The sequence below is a fragment of the Chanos chanos genome, chromosome 5 (genome assembly GCF_902362185.1).
Source record: "Chanos chanos chromosome 5, fChaCha1.1, whole genome shotgun sequence".
Classification (NCBI taxonomy): Eukaryota; Metazoa; Chordata; class Actinopteri; order Gonorynchiformes; family Chanidae; genus Chanos; species Chanos chanos.
In genome coordinates, this window is record NC_044499.1 from 3,523,814 (window position 1) to 3,549,884 (window position 26,071).

At 40.6% G+C, this 26,071-nt stretch overlaps 2 protein-coding genes and 1 pseudogene across 8 annotated transcripts in view; 1 reads left to right on the top strand and 2 right to left on the bottom strand.

Moving 5' to 3' along the window:
- Window positions 1-852, top strand: part of pax3a (paired box 3a) — a 28,305-nt gene extending 27,453 nt beyond the window's left edge. For 4 of the 7 annotated variants that reach the window (XM_030773148.1, XM_030773146.1, XM_030773149.1 and 1 more), the window contains one exon: window positions 818-852. In XM_030773148.1, coding sequence (XP_030629008.1) covers window positions 818-852 — 35 coding nt within the window. The remainder of the gene's footprint in view (window positions 1-817) is intronic. The other 3 variants (XM_030773151.1, XM_030773152.1, XM_030773147.1) reach the window with 1 other exon arrangement.
- A 9,687-nt stretch (window positions 853-10,539) lies between these two features.
- Window positions 10,540-11,672, bottom strand: LOC115811312 (class I histocompatibility antigen, F10 alpha chain-like; annotated as a pseudogene).
- Window positions 11,673-12,414: 742 nt separating this feature from the next.
- Window positions 12,415-25,942, bottom strand: LOC115811313 (probable serine/threonine-protein kinase clkA). The gene is made up of 8 exons (XM_030773463.1): window positions 25,876-25,942; window positions 22,692-22,824; window positions 22,273-22,518; window positions 21,328-21,603; window positions 20,427-20,965; window positions 20,240-20,386; window positions 19,687-19,769; window positions 12,415-12,438 (listed from the first exon to the last, which is right to left on the bottom strand). The coding sequence occupies exons 1-8, from the start codon at window positions 25,940-25,942 to the stop codon at window positions 12,415-12,417; spliced, it is 1,515 nt and encodes a 504-aa protein (XP_030629323.1).
- Window positions 25,943-26,071: the final 129 nt, after the last annotated feature.

Consider the following 26,071-nt stretch of genomic DNA (forward strand, 5'->3'; position numbering starts at 1 on the left):
CCTCACACTTATAGACCAACCCTCTCCCTCACACCGACAGACCAACCCTCTCCCTCACACCGACAGACCAACCCTCTCCCTCACACCGACAGACCAACCCTCTCTCTCACACCGACAGACCAACCCTCTCCCTCACACCTATAGACCAACCCTCTCCCTCACACCTATAGACCAACCCTCTCCCTCACACCGACAGACCAACCCTCTCCCTCACACATATAGACCAACCCTCTCCCTCACACCGACAGACCAACCCTCTCCCTCACACCTATAGACCAACCCTCTCCTCTCCCTCACACCGACAGACCAACCCTCTCCCTCACACCTATACACCAACCCTCTCCCTCACGCCGACAGACCAACCCTCTCCCTCACACTGACAGACCAACCCTCTCCCTCACACCGACAGACCAACCCTCTCCCTCACACTGACAGACCAACCCTCTCCCTCACACTGACAGACCAACCCTCTCCCTCACACCTATAGACCAACCCTCTCCCTCTCTACAAGGCCAGAGAAGAGAGAGAGAGTGAGAGAGAGAGAGAGAGAGAGAGTGAGCGAGAGAGAGAGAGAGAGAGAGAGAGAGAGAGAGGGAGAGAGAGAGAGAGAGAGAGAGAGAGAGAGGGAGAGAGTGAGAAAGTGTCAAATCTGCACCACTCTCATCCCCATCTCCTATCATCAGCCTCACCCTCAGCTCTGACAAAATCCACCCCCAACACCACCCCACCCAGAATGATTAGGATGTAACCTCTTTATTTAAGATGTTTCACTCAATCTCTCTCTCTCTCTCTCTCTCTCTCTCTCTCTTTTTCACAGGTGCCTTTCATTATTTGAAGTCGAACATGGCGTAAGTGGAGTTTTCTGGATGAATGGATGCATGGATGGATTGATGAACAGATGGATGAAAATGGACTGACAGTAAACTCTTGCACTTGAGATGATCCTCCGCACCGCCACACTGACCCCACCCCCCACCTGCACCCCCCCCCCCCCTCGCATTCGCCTTCCCCCACGCTGAGAGGATGTAACAAATAGAGGAATAGGAAAAGGTGGGGTGGGGTAAGGGTTTTTGTTTTTTGTGGAAACAAGGGGGCAGTAGTTGGGTGACTGTGATCTGGTAAGAGAGAGAGAGAGAGAGAGGGAGGGAGAAGGAGAGATGCTGGTTTGAATAATGAGGACCAAAAGGCCAGGATCTCCAGTTACTTGTCGTTTCACGTCATGCTCTCAAAGCCAAACATCACTCACTCGCTTTTCCTGAGGAAAGACAGAGAGAGAGAGAGAGAGAGAGGGTGAGACAGACACTCATAACAGAGAAATGAAAGGCAAACCCAGACTCAGTATTTAATCTGTAATTAATGACAGGGAAGGTTTGCGGAACCAGCGTTTTTGTTTTTTTTTTTGTTTTTCTCCAACTGGATTGCTGAGCTGTTAATGATAGACAATTCCAGTGGCAAATAGGAACTGCTCTCAAGGCCAGTGGTCTCCATGGCGATATGGAACAGAGTAGTGCCCCATCAGAGGTGGTGCTAAGTTTGTAATCTGACAGTTTATCACTGTCATCGAAGAGGATTTTGGTTCATTCCTGATTTTGGGGGGGGGGGGGGGGGGGACTCTTTGGGTTCCAGTGCTTTGCTGACTTACTGATGAGAATTCATCACTTCAGATAAAGTTCTCAAGGCACATTTTTGCAAGAAAGACAGAGAGAGAGAGCGATGAAAAAGAACTGTGTGAAAGAGAGAGAGAGAGAGAGAGAGAGAGGCATCCAGGAGGACATTCTAGAAGTATATGAATATATCCAGTGTGCAGAAACATGCATCGTCTGTGTCTGATTGCGTGTCGCCTGAGAAGCGGAGAAGTGTTAAGGAGTAAACCCAGTGTATGCTGTAAAAGAGTGTGGTACACGCTGGCAAAAGAAAAAGAGAAGGGGGTGTATTTAAAAAAAAAAAAAAATTTACAATAGGAGAATGTGGTGGAAAACGATGTCTGCCACACCATGCCAAAACCCAAAGAAAGTGCAATACACACGCCTACACACTATACCTCATACACCCTGGTCGAAAATAATCCAACCAACACACGTTTTAGCAAGTGTTACAACACTATATGTTTTTTTTTTTTTAAATTCATATAATATGTTTATTGTTTTGTTGATCCAGGTAAGAATGTCATAGTACTGGACTTTTTCCATTTTTTTTTTCCATCTCCATCAATCAGTGTCCAGTTTTTTTTTCCAGTTGTAGCCAGACATAGAGAGTATACTGTGTGTCTAAATAGAATCCACCAGAACCCTACACCTCTGCATTCTCTTCCGTCTCCATGGCAACTCTCTGCTCCAAATTCCATCTGAAGTAGTTATTGTTGGCCAAACTGTACATAAGTCTTAAACTCAGCGTCAGAGACTTAAACATTTATTTTTGATGTTTTGATGTTTTTATACATATATAATTTTTGTTTTCTTTATGACTGCATTAAAATATGTTGGTGTAATATGTCTTGTGTCCAATGCAGCACTGTTCACTATTTATGAGCAAAAAAATAAAGATGATAAAAAACGGAATCTTTTGTGTGTGTGTGTGTGTGTGTGAGAGAGAGAGAGAGGGAGAGAGAGAGAGAGAGAGAGAGAGAGAGAGAGAGAGAAAGAGGGAGAGTTTTTTTCCTCATTAATGTATATTTTCTAATAATATTTTATCATCACATCACATCAGTCAAAAACAAAAACTTAATTTTGGAGCGACTGAATGTTTGACCCTCCCAATAGCCCCTTTCTTTCTGTCTTTCTTTCCTTCTTTGGTTCACTCTCTGTTTTGTTCTGTCTGTTGTTATATGCAGGAATAAACAACAGATTGCTTTAGTTTTGTTAGCAGTGGATCAGTTTTCAGGTCAGAGGAGCTGGCCTCTGTGCCTCAGATGTGAGGGTAGCTGTGTATGCCGTTCTTTCTCTGTAGTGATCTGATTAAAGTTTTTGGAGGCTGTGGCTGTGATGGATTCCCTCTCAGAGCTCAGTGTTCCCTGGCCCGTTTAAAAAGCACTTTTTTATTCATTCATAAATATATCCTGTTTCATAAACACTCTTTCTCGACAAATTCCTGTTCCCCGGGGGACATTTAACACACTTAATGACTAAAACAGACGCGTGTAAATGATCTAAACACAACACACTCGCTAAGACTCACACACACACACACACACACACACGTTACCACGCTGTGGTCAGTGCATTAGGGTTCATCTGCGACATTCAAAACTCTCAGCAGAAAAGCAAACAGCCTCACAGTTGTTCAGCACTTCACACATTCTACAAACATTATTGATGTGAGAAAGTTTTATTACCCTGCCCTCTCTCTCCCTCTCTCTCTCTCTCTGTCCCTCTCTCTCTCTCCCCCTCCTCTTTCTCTCTCTCTCTCTCTCTCTTTCTTTGTCTTTTTTCTCTCCCACTTTCTCTCATGTGTCTGTCCTCTCCAGGATCATGAACCTACAGCTGGTCATGCCACTCTTCTGTGTGTGTGTGTGTGTGTGTGTGCGCACGCACGTGTGTGTGTGTGCGTGTGCATGCGTATATGTTTGTGTTTGTGTGTGTGTATGTGCATGTGTGCACATGTGTGTTACTTTTCATTACACACGATTAACATGCTAATACTGTTCGAAACACAGAGGCACAAATATGATCAGGTATTTGCGAGAGAGTTCTTTTTTTATTTTTAACTTAGCTTTCCTGCTTGAGCAAAAACGACTTTTTCTTCTGCATGTTTTTAACTTGTAGAACATGACTGGAAAAGAGCAAAAGAGCTCTCTCTCTCTCTCTTTCTCCTCTTTCAGTCGGAGCCGGTTGTCACTCAGACAGGCACACATTGGAGACGACTTAACCCCTGACCCAGGCAGTCTTTGAAATCACCAGACTACTTGACCATAGCTGACAGTTCAGAAGTCACGGGGGGCTCTGTAGTCTCACTGAGGTACGAGGTGAAAAGGGGGGGGGGGGGTGTAGCTGTAGCTGCACAATGATGCAATGATGAAAGAGCGGGGGTGAGAGAGGGATGGGGGGGGGGGTGAGCGAAGGAGGGGGTTAGGTATGCATGTATCCGCTGAACCTCGGCCGAAAACTCCCTGTTACAAAATCAGTTGTTTATTGTTTATTGTTTATTGCTTGATACATCCCTGTGAAGAAAAAAAGAGAGAGAAAAAAAAAACAAACTTGCAGATAAAATCGCTCTTGTTAAAACTTTTAGGCGTAACGTAATTAGTGAATGTTTGACAAATATGACTGAAGTAATTTGGAAAAAGAAATGATTTTTTTTTCTTTGAGCATAACAGCCAAATCGACGTCAACTTGTTATTACAAGTCACGACTGAAAACAAAACTCGAGCAGAGACACAGACATTACTCAGCACCTCCAACGAAAACGAATACAGCCAGCAGAGAGAGAAAAAGAGCGCCAGATAAAATCTGCAGACACTTGATACGGCTCGGTGTGATGTGTGGTTAAAACAGTGTTTCAACGGCCGTTATGTCGACGGAATAACTGTGAGGGACTGAGGTGGATTTGTTGAGTCACAGTTTGGGCTCTTATCTGGAGAACGGCTCTTTATCTGGGAACGTCGGAGCGCCGGAGCAGGCCGAAGAGCATTCCGTTCCCAAAGTGGCACGCTAATCGGCCTCTTCCCCCTCCGCTCTGAACGTCACTTCCACCGGGTGAGTGCGACCAGATGAAGAGACTGGTACAAAACCAACAGCTTTGACCCTCAACACAGCACGTACTGAAACCTCTGATTCAGCTGTGAGACAACAACTGACTTATTTTCTTTTTTTTTTTTTTTTTGTTTAACCATTTCAAGCTTCTTTTTTTTAATCCAGAAGATGTACAGTTTTTTTCTTTCTTTTATTTATTTATTTATTTTTTGTATGACTCTTGTCAAGACAGCAACTTCATCAGGACTCCTACAGTGAAACCTACACGTCAGAGGCGTTTTTCCTCCCTGAAGTTGTTGAGGGTGGGTTGGATTTAGAAGATTGGATTTAGAAGTTGTGGATTTTGAAAAACAAGCAATTTAGATAAAAGTGTGCTGTTGTTATCACTGTGAACTGCGACTATGAATCAGACCCTTCTGCTCGCTCTGCTGTCCAAGTGCAGACAGGTCATTTTGGAAGAGCTACAGTCTAAACACGGTCACCATAGCAACATCACAGCGGCCGCCGCCCCGGAATCAACCACTGTTGCGACCGTTAGGAGTAACAGGGGCACGTACGACAATGCTTACTTCTACATCCTCTTCGTCATGATTTTCTACGGAGTTCTCGCTCTCACTCTGTTTAAAAGCTTCGACCGCTACGATAACGCCAAAAAGGATCGGAGCGAAGACTCCGGCTCGGGTGACTCCGCACAGCAGAAATTTAGTGCAGGCCACGTGTCGGAAAAGTTCGACTTTGAGGAGGAGAACAGCGTCTGAGAGAGGTTTTGACATTTTTCGATGCCAAGAAAAAGTCAAAAGTGTAATGCGCTGAATCCGGAGTGCTAATGATTTCACCTTCATGTTTGTTGTCTAACTTTCTCTTGATTAAAAAAAATTAGAAACCCGAGAGTCAAGCCTACTTCAGAAGAGCGCTGGGCAAGAGATGAGAAAATTCACGTGGAAACGACATTATATTCGAAATTCTGGAAATTACTGTAGAACAGAACACTTTTGTGGGATGACTGTATAAGAGTTTAAAATAGCGCAGCCAATCAAAAAAAGAAAAAGAAAAAAGGAAATTTCAAAAACGTGTCCGAGTAGTCTGAAATACAAGCTGTTCGCTTAGTTTGCTGGATCACATGATCTGTCTCTTATAAATTTATATTTGACTGGGCATGAATTAGTTGATAGAACACAATTCAAATGTATCTGACAACAGATTTTGTGCACCTATTAGTCAATAATTTGAGTCATTAATTGTTTGCATATTTCAGACGATTATTATGTGCTATTTTGGACCATGATCTAACGCTGTTCTTCTAAACAGCCACACTGTACAAATTCATGTTATCGGCATGTAAATACAATGTGATCACAGACAGTGAATTGATATTAACTCCTGATTGCAGATGTTTAAAAGACAGTACAGTTAGACACGCCCACATTTACTTTACAAGTACGGTGTAAAGATTACTGAGTGTATGAGTTATCCGAGTGACAGGTTGAATAATTAGAATAAACAGAACTTTAATTGATAAAAAAAACCCAATGAAAAAGACTGTGTGTGACACTTTGTCTGTTTGGTTTTACACAGAAGACAATCTACACCAACCTGAAACTGTTTTTTTCACCCTCTGGTTAAGTATGAAATTTAGCAAAGCGTATTACGTGAAGTGAAGTTAAACGTAAGATTTGTACCAAAACTGTAATTAACTGACTGACAGGCGTGACTTCCTTTCGTGGAAAGTATGTGAGTTTAGATTCAACGACCACCTACGCACGAACTCAGATCTCATGTACGAGAGCAAAATCACTGTTATGTGTTAAGTCATTTTCACGTGTTTAGTCTTAAATTAAAAATCATAAAGTTCACAGTGGAAAATATAGGCATCTAGTGACTAATGAAGAAAATATGATGTTTAAGTTTTGCCATAGTAACACCATAAAACTTATGTATTAAGTCACTGTTTCATATATATATATACACATATATCTATCTATCTATCTATCTATCTATCTATATATATATATATATATATGTGTGTGTGTGTGTGTGTGTGTGTGTGCATATATATATAATGAAACAGTGACTTAATACATAAGTATATACACACATACACACACACACACACACACACACACACATGTATATGTATGTATGTGTATTTTAATCCTTTTTTTCATTTTGATCCACAAAGTAAGTCAGTTCATTAGCTTTGCTTCAGAACCAGGGGCTCAGAGAGCAAACAGTAGCAATCAGAAGGACAGACTACAGTGAGTACAGTACAGTTCTCACCAGGTGCTCCAGAAGTTAAGATGTTGTATACCACATCTCTTGTTGACAGGCGTGGTCTTGTACTGGGGCGTGGTCTCGTGTAGAGGCGTGGTCTTGGACAGGGACGAGAGACAGTGATGTTCTGAAGCCCACTCCTGTGTTTCACGACACCAACGTAACCTCCAGGGTACTGCTCCTCTTCAGCAGACAAGTGGAGGTAGATGCCCTTCTAGAAAGTTCCATCCCCACTGGACAAAACCTTGCCAAGCTCTGCACGCTCATTAAGGCCCTGTCCACTCCTCTGCCAGTAGACGATCACATCCCAGGGGTGGAAACCTGTGGCGTGACATGAGAGATACTGGTATCTTCCCAGTGTTATGAAGATACCTGAGGGAGGGGGGGGGGGGTGTCAGTTTCTCCAGAGTAACCCCCCCCCCCTCCCACCACCACTTTTTCTTCAGTTAAACATTTATCTTCAGAAAGTACTATTTCAACTCCAACAACACACTTTTAGCTAAGACCAGCGGAAAGCTAATGAAGCCAGAGGAAGACAAATGACCTCACGTGAATTTCCATCCTTTTGTTTATCCCTCACGGCACAATTCATGCTTCTCTGTCTGTCTTACTGCTTAATCACAATTACGGCCTGTCGGCAAAAAAACCAAACCTAACCAAACCAAACCAAACCAAACAAAACAAAACAAAACAAAACAAAACAAAACAAAACAAAACAAAACAAAACAAAACAAAACAAACCAAAACCAAAAAAAACCAAACAAAACGAAACCAAACCAAACCAAACCAAACCAAACAAAACAAAACAAAACAAAACAAAAAACCCCACCTTACATCAGTTCATCTGTGAAACGGAGAGGAATGCAGAAGAACACAAGTGCTACAGCCAATATGATTTGTCAGTAGACTGGAAAAAAAAATGCTGCAATTAAGAGCTGAAGAATCAGACCCTACCTCTACAGCAACACAGAACAAACAGCACTATTGTTTCCACTTTAGGAAGTCGTTACCACAGGAAGTGAGGTTTTTATAAGTTAAAATGTAGAACTTTTTTTTTTTTTTTCAGAAACCATACACGACGGTCAGATTTTTTCTGTCATGACTAAGAATCAAAACTTCAGCCTCTGATTGTTTGTTCCTTCATAATTCCTCAGAAAAGGGTTTTTTCCACCAATTATTCATTTTTTTTCACTGAAATCTACCAGAAATCATTCCAGGGAACAGTATTTTGGCCACCTACGTCTTCCTCTTTCGCTGTGGAATAACAACAAAGTAAAAAAGAGTGGGGAGCATTTCTTTTTAACTGAGGAAGAAGGAGTGAGAACCAGTGGAACGGGAGAGCAGCCCTGTGGTCCACAGGAGGAGGGTGTGAAGAGGGAGGAACAGAGTCTGTAAGAATCAAAGTCATAATTCATTATTTGGGAAGAGGATTTTGAAAATTGAAAAGGCTGTTCCTTTTATCAGCTGCTGCTCACAAGTTTTATCCTTATTGTCAAAACAAACTTAACAAAGATTACAAGTCATAAGAACAAACATAAAAAAACAACTAATAAACAAACAGAAACCAAATAAGGCCTTTGACGAATAAGGCCCAGAGGTTGAAACCAGCGAAAGGTCATGACTTTTAAATAATAAACACACACATACAAAGACATACATTATAAACTTGGGAGAGCAACAAATTTTTACCGTCAACAACAGAAAAACATCCAATGCACAACACACCCACCAGAAACCCCCCCCCACCAGTTTAACCATCACATCATCTCCAGTATCAGCTCATTCAGCAGAGAACTGTTTACACATATAGGAGAGAGGAGCATTTAAATACAAGAAAGTAAACAATCAATCAATTAAATAAACAAGATCAAATAGCTACAAATGAATGATTGTTTATATGAACAAAACAGTTTTCCCACAATAAAACTGTCTTTAACAAACTGTTTATACCTCTTCATATGCAATGACTCCACAGGTTCACTCCTGGAGATGAATACCTTTACTGAACAAACTAGTTATATATTTATATGTAATGTCTCTAGATCACCAAGTAATAAACAATTTTATATTACTTTTAAGTTATATATAAATTATATATATATATATATATTTCATATATATATATATAAAATGTATATTTTTATAAGTATATACACGTTTAAAATATAAACATTTTAGGGTTTAAAATATAAACATTTACTGTAACTTGTGAACGACTGCTGACCTTGAATCTAGAGCAGTGCAACACTGTAGTATCCCAGTTAGCGCTGAAGGTAATTCACTCAGTGTGGACCACTCTCTACTGATACTAACGCACCGATCATCTAAAATCTAATCTGGAACACATAGTGAACTGCCTGTCTTAAAATACTGTCATCTCAATCACATGCTCCTCTTTATTCACTCTACTGTTTCAGGAACATGATTCAATTCAGTGTTTCAATTCACATACAAATGTGTGTGTACTTTAGAATATATTTCAGTGAGTTTCTAGACAGGACAGATTAAAAAAAAAACCACATACACGCCACAAAAACATTTCGGCAACTGAGGAAAAAAAGTATAAGTTCTGTATAATTAAGAAGCAAAAGGAAAAAAAAACACACTTTCTTTGGTCTTTTTGTTTTTGTATTTGTTTGTTTTTTTTGCATTCCTCTTGCTCTCAGTGAGTGAAATTACTGTCCAAAAAAGGAGACAAGTTGGTGTAGTGTAAAAGCTCCACTGACTAAATTGTTAGCACAGCAGTTTATCATTACATTTATTAATCTGTATATAAGTCTGTAAACGGGCCACAGTATTTCACTCTCATACATTTGTCCACAAGCACGAGAGTTTTGTTGTTGTTGTTGTTGTTGTTGGGAGTGTTGTTGTTTGCTTTTTTTTTTGTTTCTTTTCTCACTTATTGGAATATAGACAACTAACTGAAGTGGAATAGAACAAATGAAATTGCATTCCTGCGTTCTACCATATGAAAAATGAACAATCCACGTTCAGTATGCTCCTAGTAAATGTGTTGTTAGTTTGTTTCCATTTTTAGCTTTTTAGTGTGTATGCTCCTAGTAAATGTGTTTGTTTCCAGTGTTAGAGTTTTTGAGTGTGTGTGTGTTTTGGAGGGGGGGGAGGTGGAACTGTTTCCAGCCATTGTTAAATCCAGTAACTGATGTATTATGATTGAATCTTATTCATAAACAGCTGATAAAAGAAACCTGATGTTTCCCCTCACAACTCCTTTCTCTGAGAGAGAAAGAGAAAGATATATCGAGAGATGAGAGACAAAAGAGAGAAGGAAAGAGAGATGGTGGGAGAGGCAATGAAAGACAGAGGGGGGGGGGGGGGGGGGGACAAACAGAAAATGTAGACCTCAGTCAGGCGTCATGAAAAGAGGGACTCATGAAACGTGAAGTTATCTCTTTTCAGCGCTGCAGGAAATGTTTTTTTCCAGCGTCTGCCTTTCTTCCCCCTCCTGCTCTTGTTCTTCACCATGAAAATCTTTTCCTCTTTTTCTTCACCATGAAAATCTTTTCCTCTTTTTCTGTTTCTCAGATTAGACTCTCTGCACCGGCCTCAGACCTGCCCAAAATCACCGTTCGTGGAGCCTGTGATCCCCACACGAGTTTTTTTTACATTTTTTCCATGTGAAGAAACCAGTTACTAACGTAATGAGGATGGAAACCATAGTGGTTACTAAATGAACAATAACGACATTGAGTGTGTCGCTTATCGTGCGGAATCCGGTAACAACCTGCAGTAAATACGTCTTCTTTTACACTTCTGTGCACCACACAGGCATAACGGCATTCTTCATTATTCATTAAGAGGTCATAACTGCTCTTCCGGAAGGTTCCATCCCCACTGGGCAGAGTTTCTCCAGTCTCCACATCCTCGTTAGGGTCCTTTCCGTTTTTCTGTCGGGAGATGACGATTTCCCTGGGATAAAAACCTGAGGCGTGACACACCACCGGAGAGGAAGAATCTCTCTGCACGAGAGACACCTCAGGAGAGATCCTTCTTTCTGGAGTGTTCCCTCCGTAGGGCACGTATATCTCCAGCCAGTCAGTGCATTTGGTTTTGTAGTAATAGTCATAGTACTCAAACTCAGCTCTGTTAGTTTAGCACTTCTGTTTAGTCTCGACAGCCTGAGGTACTGGAGCAACATACCTCATGTTCTGTAGATCCATAAAGTCCCCACCGTTATACCCTAACTGTCAAAACCCGGAACGTTCTTCAGTCTCATCATCCCACCCACAGCCATATCGCTGCTGGAGTGTGTGTCCACCTCCTGTTTAGATAAAGCGTTGCTTCAATATAACCATGTTGATGTCATAAATCCGTTGCATTTCGGTACTCGTTTTGGGTGTTTCTTGTCCAGAATTCCTCATTCGTAGCCTCTGTCATCCATTCCTGTTTGGGGGTGAATTTCTTTATGTTGCTGTCATAGTAAAGGACTTGATGTCCGTCTACCACACCCACTATCACAGGCAGTGGGAATCTGTCAGTGCCTGATGTTGCAGGGTAAACGTACTTCGTAGAGTGGACAGCTAGAAGAGAAATGGAATATACAGTTCATCTGAGAGGTTTGAATACCTTTGTAGATAAGACTCTTATGGCGATGAATTCTGCCAACCCTGCAATGAAATATTCAAATATGATCCTCGCAGTTGCTCTTCCTTACATTTAATTCCTTACATTACATTTACATTTACGTTTATTCATTCTGCAGATGCTTTTGTCCAAAGCGACTCCCAATGCAGGCAAAGTGCAAAACCTAGCAAATAACCACTGAGGAGCTGATTGCTGCGTAAGTGCAACTGCCAAGTTCATTATACACAGGCTGGATACACACGCAAGTACGTTAAAGGAAAATCACAGAGTGAGCTACAAGCAATATAAAGTATCGCCTGCCCTGTTGAAGTTAAGTTCTAGATTGATCTACATGGACAAAAAGAGCCAGTCGTCATAGGTCAGTACAGAGAGAAGTGCTGTGTAGTTCACATCATGGAATGATAAGAAGTGCATTAGAGGATAGAGTCATTAGGGGAGTAGGTAAGGGTTGAGTATAGAAGGGTGATTTAGTTAGTGGCTTGTGGAGGTAAATACATTTTCATTAATTAACATTGATACAAAAATTAACATTTTTATATTGCTTTAATGTATTTACATTACATTTATTTTTTTTATTAAATGTTCACATTATATTACATTTATTTTTTCATTACAATAAAATTTCAGTTTTCCAGCTAAAGATACAAAAATGAGCTCTCTTCAGTCCGAACCAACACGAGCTTACATATCGTCCCGTTTAAATGCTCAAATGAAAAAGAATCTAGTTCTCTTTGTGTCAACACTGTCTGTTCAAATGAAAAAGGGCTTTGTTTGTCTTTTACTCTATTATGGGCTCTCAGTCTATTATCCATTCACACTGACTTAAAACTCAGACCTGAACTACTTTGTTTTGTCAATTGTCTCCAGTAGCGCTTCCCTGTGTATGGAACACAGAGGGGGCGAGCGAGGAGAGCCCTCACGAGCGTCACAGATCCTCCATTGGACGCCCTGTGGGACTTGCATAGGACCTACGACCAACTTAGAATGTCATCCATAACTTTGTACAAATAGACATAAAAAAGGTTATATTTTTATTTATACGTGTTTTCTACGCAATGTCATCACTTCGACACGGAAGTTTTCACTTTCTTTTTTATCGGAAAATTGCAAAAAGATTTTTTAACCGTATTTATGATTTGAGGAAAGAAGCTGTTTCATGTTATCCTCCCCAGTACGTCAGTAAACGCCACAGCCCTCTCCTCATAGTACATATCTCCTCGCCCGACACTGGCCATACTTTCATGTCTGTTGACTGCTCCAACCGGCTGGCAGTTGGAGGAAGCGCGCAGCGATTGATTCATATGATCAAGCGAGCCGCAAAACCAACTCTAAATGTACCTAACTCAGACCACCTGCCGAGACAGACTCAGTTCGGTTGGTTTACAGAAGGCCTGGATTGGTTGCAGTGTTCTGAGTTCAGGTAGGCCTAAATAAACTGAAATGGACCATGCTAGAGCTTAAACCGGGCCAAACCGAGCAGTCTAGAGACTGAAAGTATTTTCTACATCTTTTCTACTTCTACCTCTTTTCTCAGATTCGTCCATTCATTAGTCTTTCTGTTAACGTTTGATAAATGTGTTCAGCCTGGCTCAGTGACAAGACAGGAACACAGGCCATAGCACTCATTAACTAGTAAGCTTTACTGAGCCCCGCAGCTCGTCAAGAAACGAAAATCTAGGGTGACTCCCATGTGATGTGGACACTCTCCTTGTCCTCATGACCCGTATGAACATTTAATAAACGTGCAGAAACCAAAGGTAGGCTATACAGATAAACAGAAGTGACACAGATGTCGTTTTTTCCTTAATCAGGCGTTATGTGCTCTGTTCAGGTATTCATTTAGACACCTCTGAGAAAGGGTGTGAAAAAATATAGTGCTTTTAAATTAATCTTAGACAGAAATGAAATAGAACAGTCATTAAAGAAAGTAGTCACTTTTCAGCCTTTTGACTAACATCAAGTGTAGTGTGTAAGTGTAGTGTAGATATTTCTTACAACATTTTTGTAATTATGGAAAGACATGCCTAAGTTTTGAAAATAATAGCATTTTATAGGACGCCGTTTTAAAGCCGCTTATTTTATTTTAATATTGTAAAGTATGAAATGTGAACATACAGACAACAGTTTGAATCAACCGCATTAAATGCTACAGTACAAACATTGGTAGCCCTATAATTAATGAAATTATCGCATACGAGTATTTATGAAAATCGTTACATGGTTTACGCACGAATTATCCCGTAGCTATATCCTACCGCTACACACAAACCTACGTGTAAACAAGCCTTTAAACATCCCACGCTGAAAGTAACACACAATATGACTTGTGCTTTCCTTTGGTGTTACGTGCAATTGCAAGGCGAATTCACAAATTAACAGATGCAAACAGCGATGGCAGTTTGGTTCACAAAATTACTACTGGGGCGAAAGGTGATAGCGGATGGTTTGTAATGGGCCCATGTTAGATTTAATCAGACCGAAAGCCTAGTGCAGTGACACGGGACTTGCTCGACTTTTGATCCGTACAAACCATCGTGGAGTGTAAAACAAGCGCTTCTCTGATTTCAACCTCTAAGTGACCCCAATGATCTCGGTTTTCAACCCAAAACGAGCGGGGTGGAGAGGAGTAGTAACGGTGGTGGAATTTTAGACTTTATCGGACCAGTGAATTAACGTCAATTGCATCTAGCAGGATCGCAGGAACGCTTCTAACAAGAACATACGCTTTTCATTTTGTCCGCATTTTGCGGGCGAATTCATAAAAGAGACGACAGGGAGCGAGAACCGAGCAGTATAATCTAAAGTAACGGGCGAACAATTCAAGCCGTTCAAATCTACCTCAGGCATCCCTCCACTCATACCCCCCTCGCAGCGACACAGGCCACGTACAGTATTTCCTTTCACTCCGCTCTGAGGTAAATCAAGCGCAGTGAACGCATAGGTTGATGGTGGCCTCTGGGATGCTGGAGTTGACGCTCCCATGAGACCAGCAGGTAGAATCAGGCCCTTGGAGTGAATCCAGCGCAAACGACCTCTGCGGATATGGTAACTCTGGCCCTCCGCTAAAATGTCTGTAGTCTAACCCCCAAGCGTGTTGATTCGCTGCTTTATGAAGATACGTTTTAAAAATTAATCGAAAAGGACCAAAAGAGAGAAAAGCAGAGCTTCTTGTATGTGTTTAATATGAAAAGACAAACAAAATTTCCGTCAGACTGCCAACAGATTTTGAGCCTAGATCAGGTCAAGGTTTGCAAGTATTAAAACGTGCAACAGGCTGTTGTAGACAATAATTTAAACCAGAATTTTTGCAATTTACCAAGATTACAGAACAACCTATGGAATGAAACCTTATTGTCATATTAACGGGACTGCGTAAAAATAAACAAACAAACAAGCAAACAAACAAACAAAAACATTCAAGTGCATGTGTATACAAGTGATCCAGAGGAACTATAGGCTTCTAGAGTAGGTCTCGCCAATAATTTAATCTGGATTTTGGGGGTGACAGTGTGTGTTTTTCCCACCGCAATTTGTTTTGAGTTTATCTTAAATACAGGCTGATTTTTGTAGGTTAAGAAAGTTTTCTCAATCACATGTGTAGTCATGTGACAAAGTGCATTTTTTTCATTCTTACTACTTGCGAGAGATGACAATGGTCTATTTCCGTAAATTAAATAATATTTTCTGATATTACAAATTATATATATATTTTAGATAACTAGAAACATGGATTATTAAGCATTTGTCAACAATGTTTCTTTCTATAATACACAAACAATTCAATACAAAACCATACACAAATGGCCACAAGCATACAGACATTTGTCAACTGTTGGTAACTAAATCATGACCTATTAAGGTAGATATGGCTCAGAGAAGAAATGGAAAGTTACTTAAGGTTTTGTTGCTAATATTGAAGTAGAATATGAAGAATAACGTGACACTATTTTATTAAACCGGCCTCACAAATTACATGTCCAGGTGTGACCACAGACAAATTATGCTTCCCAGAATAACTGATTTTTGGAAACTGTAGGACACGGGAATTTTTTTTTTTTTACTTGGTCTTGGGAAAATGTAGCAGAGGAAGACACGTGCTGAGCACAGAGAGGAGGTCTATTCTGCCCTCTAGCGAGCTCATCCAAAACTTCATGTTCCTTATTTAGTCTACCTTCTGTTTTCTCGGCGTGTGTGCACATACACCCACAGCTAACTGAAAGTAATTCACTCTCCCAGGTCACACACCTACTGCCAGATGTCAGAAACAGGTTTTAACTAAAATTAAAGGGGCAGCTCAGCTTACATAAAACATAATTGCTTCACACACTGGAAACATCATTGATGATGCAGTCAAAGATCGACAGATATTCCTTCATAGGCTGAAATGTTGATTAGTTTCCCTGAGCAGTGGAGATCAGTTTCTCAAAAGACTTACTGATATTGATAGGAGTGATATCCTTTTGATGACAGGAATAGTACTGATCACAGTACACAGAATAAGTAAGAAAACCATAAAGAACCATGAAAAACCAATGCTCGATTGGGATTCTCATAAGCTTTGAGACTACACACTATGTGGTTCATGTCTGCCAAATCCCTACTAATTTTCTATTTGCGTCAAAGCTATGTCATGGCTTAAGAAGAAGAAGAAGAAGGAAAAGCTTATTCATTGTTTCAAAAATAGTTCCACATTTGTCCCATTGATTACTGTTTTTCATTTAGTGGAAACCATGTAATTTCCTTTTTGCTCCCAAGATACAATTAGCTGGTTAAACAGACTCCTGTTAGAGACAGCTGGCATTTAGTCTCAGTTAAACTCTCTATGATGGCAACTGCACGAAACTCTTCAGGAACTGCTATAACGAGAGGGCTGGCAACCTAAAAACAGCACTTCATTGAACATACCTTAAAATAACCGTGTAACTAGGCTTCAAACCAACAACCTAGTTGTCATTTGCCTTTCAACCCCTTAGCAGGAGGTATTTGAAGGCCTACGAGGACAAATTTAAACTCCACAAAAATCAATAACTTGTGCAAACAGGTATTCATATTTAACCTTCCTAGCAGACATATTCACTGCTACTGTTTGAGAGAACTCTGAAATACACGTTGCCAGTTGCCACTTGGTTGAAAAATTATCCCACTGATGCTCATCTGAAAAATATTTTGGAGGTCTAAAAAAAAAAAGCTGTGGCATTGAGTGTGACATTTGTAACTGAAACTGAATGTGTTTGTCAGAAACTAAACGAATCAAAGCTAAACAAAACGGAGAACAAATGCCCACTTAATCTCTCAGTGCTTCAAAGGCCTTATGTGCACATCTCTGGGAAAATGAGGAAACTATTCAAATCTGACACATTAAGCAATGAAAACCGACATGTTATTGAACTATAAGGAATATGCATGGAAACCCAGAGTTGCTGCAATAGTTTAAGACTCAGATGCCCAGGCAGAGCTGTGTTCTTAATGCATTAAAACGAGATTAAGGTATTTGGAGCACTTCATCTGGGTCTAGGTCAGTTATAATAACTTGCTGGCAAACACTGATTGCACTGATTATAGCAACCTAGAAACCAGCGCCTCCTCGAGAGAGCTTAAGTCCCTCAAATATTTATTTATTTATTTATTTATTTATTTATTTATGTGTTTTTTGTCGTGACATTGTGTATCATCACTATATATTGCTGCTAAATGACGCTTCTGTTTCCATCGTGGCAATGGTGAATAGCTGGATGTACTGATTCTCCTCCCAGCCTTGGACATGTCAATGGGACAGGTGTTTTCCTTTATACTAATTTCAGTTCAGTTTAATTTGTGCAGCGTTTTTTATTTCGAGACTGCCACAAAGCAGCGTCAGAGAATCCTTTACACTCGGCGTGCGAGAGTCATCCAATGATTATCACTCTCATACTAGAGTATCACTTTTTTTTTATGGGGTTCAAGGTTTGCTCTTGGCATGAGGTTATGCCTCCACCAATTCTGCAGTAGCATCGGAACAACAACAGGGGGTGGACAAAATCTTTTCAGTTATAATGTGAAATTATTTTTCAAAATTATCTTGTTGCAGTTGACAGTGTTGCCCTATTAAAAAACAAACAAATAAACAAGCAAAAAATACATAGCCTAATCTCTGGGGTGCAAGTACATGCAACACACGTCTCACAACAACTCCCTATATCTAAGTTCTGAAAAACAGGTTAAAGGCAAAACGACCAGCTCCGACCTAAATTCAGCAGAGCAAAAAGACAGACGCATCTCCAGAAGATAGGAATTGGAAGGAGCATACTGGTCAGCTGGAGCTACACACACGTACAAGGACCACGTATACTGACTCTGTACATCCAAATTCCTAAGTCACGTTGCCAAGCCGTAAGGTGCAAATGTTTAAGCATTCTGTCATCTAATGTTCATGTCTGACCTCGTGACAAAGTCTACTTGTTGCAACAGTTGCTTCAACAATGTTGAAATGATTTAATGAGCTAACTTTGAACCAAGTGTCAAAGACATTCTTGTCCTATCTGATGAGGAGCCTAGTCTCACAGGGATTTGCGCTATTGGTACGAATGTCAATTTGTACTCTTGGCACAAAATTTTCGCAACTCCCCAAATTGCTCATTGGCAAGCTTCTGGAGGTTAGCATTTTACATAGTTAGCACGTTAGCGTCTTAGCACATTGCGTTAGCATCACAGGACCACAGAAAACATCAAATGAATTACTTTTATATTTAGAAAAATATATGACTACGCGCAGTCAGCTAGCATATGGTAAGGTCAATACTTTATCTCAGTTTGTAAACCTGATGACTTTATCCTTGTCCTTATTGTAGAAAATTATTTTGATGCGTCTCTACACAGTTTGTTTCACCAACTTCACACACCTCCCTGATAGAAGAAGTGGACGCCGGATTATTAACTGTTAATAAACGCACCCTGCCAAAGGTTTATATCGTGATAGCAAATCCCAAGTGGGGAGTTTTCATGCCACGGAGTACAAATTGACATGGTTTTCAACTGGATTTCTACTGGGATTTTCTACTGGTTTTCAACTGGAATTTCCACTGGGGTACCAACTGCGCAAATCCCAGACTGTGTTCTCATTTCATTTAGCAACACGTTGTTTCACCAAATGGCAAAGCAGTGTGATTTCTGACATGTAGACGTTAGAAGCTTGACCTGAGGATGTTCTAATATCATCTCAAGTAACTTCACGTTCAGGACATTCGCTTGACATGTAGGTTGATTGTAAGGTCTGACTGAAGACAGTGCTGTCGTGCTTTCACACGCCATCCTGTCACGCGTATGGTCATATCTGCGTGACTTTAATTATTCTCAGGGTGCAGTCTTCACAGCTACGTGTCTTCACCTGTTCGACAAACTAGACAGGAAAATATCCTCTCAGTATCGTTAGTTCAGAGACTGATTGGCATTCTTCAACGGAATTGTCTGCGTCATACCACAGTGTGGGTCAGGGGTCGGCAAGCTGCACGCGGCTCTTTAGCCCCTTTCTAGTGGCTAGCTTTGTCAAAAGAAATATATGGAAATGTATAACACTATTTTTTTTTTTTTTAACATTTTGCTATCATTGTTGTAGGCCTAAAGTCATCCTTAGATTATCGGATTGTAAAAATATGCAGCCTATACACAGAATAAAAAAAAAGTCTTGGTGGAAAGCAGAGAATTTAATAGTACGTGGACGGATTTGTCTGCTTTCACCACCAGTACTGCTGGCTTACTGGAATGTTTGATCTGCAGCAAGAAGTTAGCAAACAACAAAAAATGTGATATTGAAAGCACCAGATCATTGGATCATTGTAATGGAAATGCAAAGTAAAGTACCAGATGATCATAAATAGCCTACCGCAGCCACCTTCTGGTAAAACATATGAATGACTGCTCATTTAGACCTATTAGTGATGATGATGGGATAATTCAGACTAATAGGCTCTGGTACCTGCATTTAAAGGGCTCAGACATTTTTTTTCTTTCTGGCCAAAAATTCCTCCTTAGATAGTAAAGGTTGCCGACCCCTGGCTCTGTGTGATGCGTAAAACCATTACGTTGGAACTTGCAACGTAATGGTGACTGCATGAATGTGACTGCATTCATGTGAAGTGTATGGACTCACATTCTGAATGGCAATCAGCATTTTCTCTTCGTCAGCTTTGGACCGAACATTGAACTTCACCACTGAAACTTGTCTGATCATCTCTAAACAGACATACAAACAACAATAACAACAACAACAAAACAGTTAGTACCAACTGCAAAAGACTTAGATGCCAGATGCATGTTAGTTGTCCACATGGAGTTCAAAATTAGATTGTAGAATTATGAGAAAAGGAAAACCCACTTAAATGCAGATGTTTGTTTGAAGTCAGTTCTCTGAAAAAGATGTAATTGTAAAAAGTTTGGCCCAAGAGTAGTAGGGTGACTGACTGTAACTAACTATGTACCTTTATCCGCTGCAGATGTTGTAGTCTTTTGAGAAGGTGTAGTAGTAGTATTTGTAACCCGTGGAGTAGTTGTTGCTGCTGGTGATGTCGTTGGTGTAATTGCTGAAGGAGATGTTGCAGCTGTTGAAGAAAGTAGAGTAGTTATTTGTGATATACTTAGTGTAGTAAATGATTTAGCTGTTACTGGTGTAGTTGTAGGAAATGTTGTAGTGGTTGATGGTGTACTTGTTAGTGTAGTCGTTGAAGTAGGTGGTGCAGTTGTGATAGATGTAGATGTCGCTGGTTTAGTTGTTGTAGGAGGTGATGTGGTTGTTGATGGTGTAGTTGTTGTTGGCATGGATGTTGGTTGTGACATTGTACTGGAAGGTCTTGTGGTTGTCAGTAGAGTAGTTGTAGGAGGTAATATTGTTGCTGTTGATGTTGGTAGCGTGGTTGTTGTAGAAGGTGGTGTAGTTATTGTAAGGGTTGTTATTGGTGGTGTAGGAAGTGGTGTAGTAGTTGTTGGTGTGGTTGTTGTTGGGGGTGATGAAGTTGTTGATGGTGTAGTAGTTGTAGATGGTGATGTAGTTGTGGGAGCTGTTGTGGTTGTCAATAGAGTAGTTGTAGGAGGTAATGTAGTTGCTGTTGGTACTGATGTTGGTAGCGTGGTTGTTGCTGAAGGTGGTGTAGTTATTGTAAGGAATGTTGTTGGTGGTGTAGGAAGTGGTGTAGTAGTTGTTGGTGTAAGGGTTGTTGTTGGGGGTAATGTAGTTGTTGATAGTGTAGTTGTTGTAGGAGGTGATGTAGTAGTTGTAGGCATAGATGTTGGCTGTGTGGTTGTTGTAGAGGGTGATGAAGTTGTTGATGGTGTAGTTGTTGTAGATGGTGATGTAGTTGTTATGGTTGTTGTAAGGAAGGTTGTATTTGAAAAGCTGTCGTCTCTGGTAGCTGGTGAAGGTGTTGTGCTTGATGCTGTGTTGAGGGATTATAAGGAAGACAATCAAATCACTTATCATCAAAATATTTTGAGGTTAGCAAAATAATATTTACACAAACTCACTGTATGTTTGTGTCTTGTGTTTGCATTAAGTGTGTGGTCAGGTGTCTATAGATACACCAAGCAAATGTTGGTTTGGACCTCCTCAGTGAATAAATGTGTACTGACAGTAGCTGTATTCGGTGTTCTTGGAAGCACAGTACAGGAGGTCTGAGTGCTTGTCGTAGCTAAAGATGACGTAGCTGACCAGGTTGGACTAAGAGGAGTGGATTGACTAACTATAACTAAGTGTGTGCCTTTGTAGGTTGACTGACTGTAACCAAGTGTGTACCTTTACCAGCTGGAGTTGGTGTAGTCCATGTAGAAGTAGGTGTAGTAACTGTGGTCTGTGGAGTAGTTGATGCTGCTGGAGACGTAGTTGGTGTAGTCATTGAAGGAGATGTTGCAGCTGTTGAAGAAGGCAGAGTAGATGTTTGTGATGTAGTTATTGTAGTAAAGGATGTAGCTGATGTTGGTGTAGTTGCAGTAGAAAATGATGTAGTTTTCGATGATGTACTTGTTAGTGTAGTTGTTGAAGTGGGTGGTGTAGTTGTTGTCATAGATGTAGATGTTGCTGATTTAGTTGTTGTAGTAGGTGATGTGATTGTTAATGACGTAGCTGCTGGGGTAGTTCTTGGTGGTGTGGCTGTCAGAGGAGCTGAGGCAGTTGTTGATGGTGTAGTTGTTAGTGTAGTTGTGGAAGTAGGTGGTGCAGTTGTGATAGATGTAGATGTTGCTGGTTTAGTTGTTGTAGGAGGTGATGAAGTTGTTGATGGTGTAGTTGTTGTAGATGGTGATGTAGTTGTGGGAGCTGTTGTGGTTGTCAATAGTGTAGTTGTAGGAGGTAATGTAGTTGCTGTTGGTACTGATGTTGGTAGCGGGGTTGTTGTTGAAGGTGGTGTAGGAAGTGGTGTAGTGGTTGTTGGTGTAAGGGTTGTTGTTGGAGGTAATGTAGTTGTTGATAGTGTAGTGGTTGTAAGACGTGATGTAGTTGTTATGGTTGTTGTAAGAAAGGTTGTATTTGAAAAGCTGCCGTCTCTGGTAGCTGGTGAAGGTGTTGTGCTTGATGCTGTGTTGAGGGATTATAAGGAAGACAATCAAATCACTTATTTTCAAAATATTTTGAGGTTAGCAAAATAATATTTACACAAACTCACTGTATGTGTGTGTCTTGTGTTTACATTAAGTGTGTGGTCAGGTGTCTATAGATACACCAAGCATATGTGGGTTTGGTAGTTTGGACCTGTAGTAGTTGTAGTCTGTGGAGTGGTTGCTGCTGCTGGTGATGTAGTTGTTGGTGTAGTCATTGTAGGAGATGTTGCAGCTGTCGAAGGAGACAGAGTAGATGTTTGTGATGTAGTTATTGTAGTAAAGGATGTAGCTGTTGTTGGTGTAGTTGCTGTAGAAAATGGTGTAGTTGTTGATGGTGTAGCTGTTAGCGTAGTTGTTGAAGTAGGTGGTGTAGTTGTTGTCATAGATGTAGATGTTGCTGGTTTAGTTGTCGTAGGAGGTGATGTGATTGTTGATGAGATAGTTGCTGCTGATGGCGTAGCTCTTGGTAATGTCAGAGGAGCTGAGGCAGTTGTTGATGGTGTAGCTGTTGTGGGTTGTAGTGTGGTTGTTGATATCATAGTTGTAGGAGATGGTGTAATTGTTCTTGGCATAGATGTTTGTGTTGAAGTTGTTGTAGAGGGTGATGCGGTTGCTAATGGTGTAGTTGTTAGCAAAGATGTTAGTGGTGTGATTGTGGCGGGTGATGCAATTGTTGTTAGTGTAGTTGTAGAAAGTGATGTAGCTGTTGTTGGCTTATATGTTGGTGGTATGGTTGTTGTTGAAGATGACCTACTTGTTGATGGTGTAGTTGCTGTAGGACTTGCTGTAGTTGTTGATAGTGTAGTGGTTGCAAGAGGTGATGTAGTCGTTGTAGGCCTAGATGTTGGCAGTGTGGTTGTTGTAGGGGGTGATGAAGTTGTTGATGGTGCAGTTGTTGTAGACGGTGATGTAGTTGTTATGGTTGTTGTAAAAGGGGACATGTCTAAAGATCTGTCTGCCCTAGTAACAGGAGCAGGTGTTGTGCTTGATGCTGTGGTGAGGGATTACAAGTAAAACAATGAAGACACTCATCACTAAATTACTTTGAGATTAGCTAAGTAACATATTAACAAATTTACTGTATATTTACCTGTGGTAAATCAATAACAGCATCGTTGTCTGAATGACATGTCAGACAGTGCCATCTTGGCACGTCATGTGTACATTTTGAATTGCTGTGAAAAGTGGCAGAGGGCAAAAAAGTTCAGACTCACAATTTTTGCAGGTCTGTAGGTAATCCGCACAGCAATCTCCAAGCACCAAACACTGTTCGTCACAGAAACAACTTCTACTGCAGCTGTTATCCTGGCCCGGACAACACAGAATTGTGGGTGTCAAGCAACTCCCTGAAAGACAATGACTTTTCCATTGACACTCTGTCTTCATTAACATTTTTTTAACAATCTCCTTTAGATTAGAGAAAAGTTGATAAGTTCTTGTCAGTTTACCAGAGGCTGATGTCATGTATGTTTTTTTTTTTCTGCACAACCTGTTCTGAGTATTTTTTTTTTTTTGGCTTCCTTCTTTGATATTAAATAAAACATTTATTGAATGTAAAAAAAACAGTTTAAGTATTATAACCCGCCCCCCCAAAAAAAACCCAAACAGTTAGTGAGACCTAAAAAACTTCTTTCTTTCTTTTTTTTTTCTTCCAGAAAGTTGAGATGAATCAGATGTAATTCTATCCACAGCAGATGACAGACAGTCACAATGGTCTTCTTTCACACTGTCTGGCAGTTCTGTTTTACTGCCAAAAACCTGTACATCTCTGACACCCCGCTCAGTTGAGACCTGAGGTTTCTAGCATCAAGTTACTGCTTTGCTTCATGTGAGACGTCGTGGAACACGTGTGTACTGAGGTACTGTCGCATGCTTGTGTGACTACTATGGCTCACCTCATCCTGATTACAGTTGCCGACACACAGAGACTGAGACATAAAACCCATCAAATGACAAGAAGTGTGCCCGTGTATAGCAGTGTTTGTTTTTGTTTACATCGTTTCTCTAATTTAGCATGTTGAGAACAGCAACATAAGGGCTGTGTTTGTAAGAACATGATATACATTTTATACGCGTTTAATGCATATTTCAGGGTTCAGACGTAAAATCATAACGTGTATACAAGAGACTATAAACTGACTTTAATCGACACAAGCCAGATATAATCATTTCAGCCTTGCACATTGTGTTCCTTCCCTGATACATGGAGGTAGTGTTCGGGTCAAGTGCAGCGTTTACGTCATCAGGGATGGACTTTCTGTGGAAACCCCGCGTTGTGCTCCTTTACATGGTGTGCTCGGTATTTGGCTTTTGCGATATATTACAAACTATTGACAACTTATTGTTCTCCTTAAAGCTCTGCGTCTATGACAGAACCCATGCCTGTGCCTGTGCTTTATGAAGTGCATCCAGGCCTTGAGTAGTGTTCTGGCCCACACTCCTGGTTGAGAGCGGTGATAAATACGACCGGTGCCTCGTGGTCCTACAACCCAACAGTTATCTCACACACATTGTGTTTAGCAGAGTTGTGGAGAGTTAAAAAAAAAAAGTCATTCTTTAAGTACTGTTTTATTTGAATGTCTCTTTTTTTTTAAATTCATAAACATAACTTGCCGGATAAAATAAGTTCTCTCTGAAGGGATTTAGTTTCCTTCAATCTGTGCATGACTGGAAAGATTTTTGTTACGCAACCCGTCAGCAGTCCTGCGAAACAATCTAACACTTAAAATAAGCTTGCCGTTGTAAAACACAAAACCACTGGAAAAAAACCCTGAAATCCATGCTTTGTTTTCATAAGCTGGTTTTGTGTATTTTAAAGAAAAAATAGGCTGATTTTACAGTAGTAACATGTGTAAAAGTTCATTGATTTCACGCTCCGGGTTGTTTGACAGAATTTGGTCTGTAACATGGATTTTAACAGCGAAATCTGAAGTCGATGTAAGAGGTCTAAATAATTTCTCTGAACTAGTTTTTGGATCATCAGAACAAACCCAGCAGACCTGGCATGTTAATGTTATTGGTATTGTGAGAATGATAAGAGTTTCTTGATTGTTTTTCTTTTTTTAAATTCTTCTTTTCTATTGTCTTTTCTGTGTGTCTTACACCTCTGATTCATACTGCTGTCCGGCGTTCCATGTTTAGACCCAAACCCCCCGTCCCCACCCCCAACAAATTCTCAGCACAGAAACTATGGTGACTGTGGTGATTTCCCAAAGAAACACCCAAAAATGAGGGTTAAATGATAGTAATAAAGAAATGATAGTGATAAAATATAGTTTCCGGTTCCAGGGGTTTAGGCAGTGATCGCCGTAAAGCTGCTTTGAGACAGTTTTGATTGTAAAAAGATCAATACACATAAACTCAAAACTTGAGGTTGTCGTGGAACCAGCCTGTATCAAAATGGATAAAGCAAAGTCACGGCCTTTTCTACGTAAGGTAGAATGTGACCGAAAAAGAGAAAGAGTAAAACGCAAAAATACACCAAACGTGGAACGGAAAAAAACACAGGCTACCATAGCTACATTTCAGATAGCCTGTCTCTGATTCAAAAATTCAGATGTCATTGTGAAATGTTCTGTAGTCTTTCTGAGCGAAACACTTCCACACACACAGCACACAGCCTGCCTGCGAGGTTACTCGAGCCTACCTTTTCCATAACTGTGTGCTGTTGACGTTTCATACACAGAGCCCGTAACTACCTCACATTTGGACCCGGATGTTCTGAAAAAACAGTAAAGGTCTGTTCTCTACATACCTGTTGTCTGTCCCCTAGCTTCATCCATGCTGTTCAGAAGCAGCAGGACAAATGCAAAGGCCAACATCTTCACCGACAGTCACGTCTGTAGACTGTTAAAATAGATTTGTGCGTGAGCAATTAAGTTCACAAGAAGTGACATGCGCGCGCGCGCACGTGTGTGTATAGGTATGTACTTTTTGACTGCTTGGTACAA

Bases quoted from the DNA above. Each gene is read 5' to 3' on its own strand.
- LOC115811313 (XM_030773463.1), bottom strand. From the start codon at position 25,942: ATGTTGGCCTTTGCATTTGTCCTGCTGCTTCTGAACAGCATGGATGAA. The intron at 22,825-25,875 runs GTATGTAGAGAA...AGCCAACAACAG, and splicing joins AGCTAGGGGACAGACAACAG to CTACATCACTTTCTACAACT. The intron at 19,770-20,239 runs GTACACCATCAA...ATGTCTGTTTAG, and splicing joins TTCAACGACTACACTAACAA to AGATGATCAGACAAGTTTCA.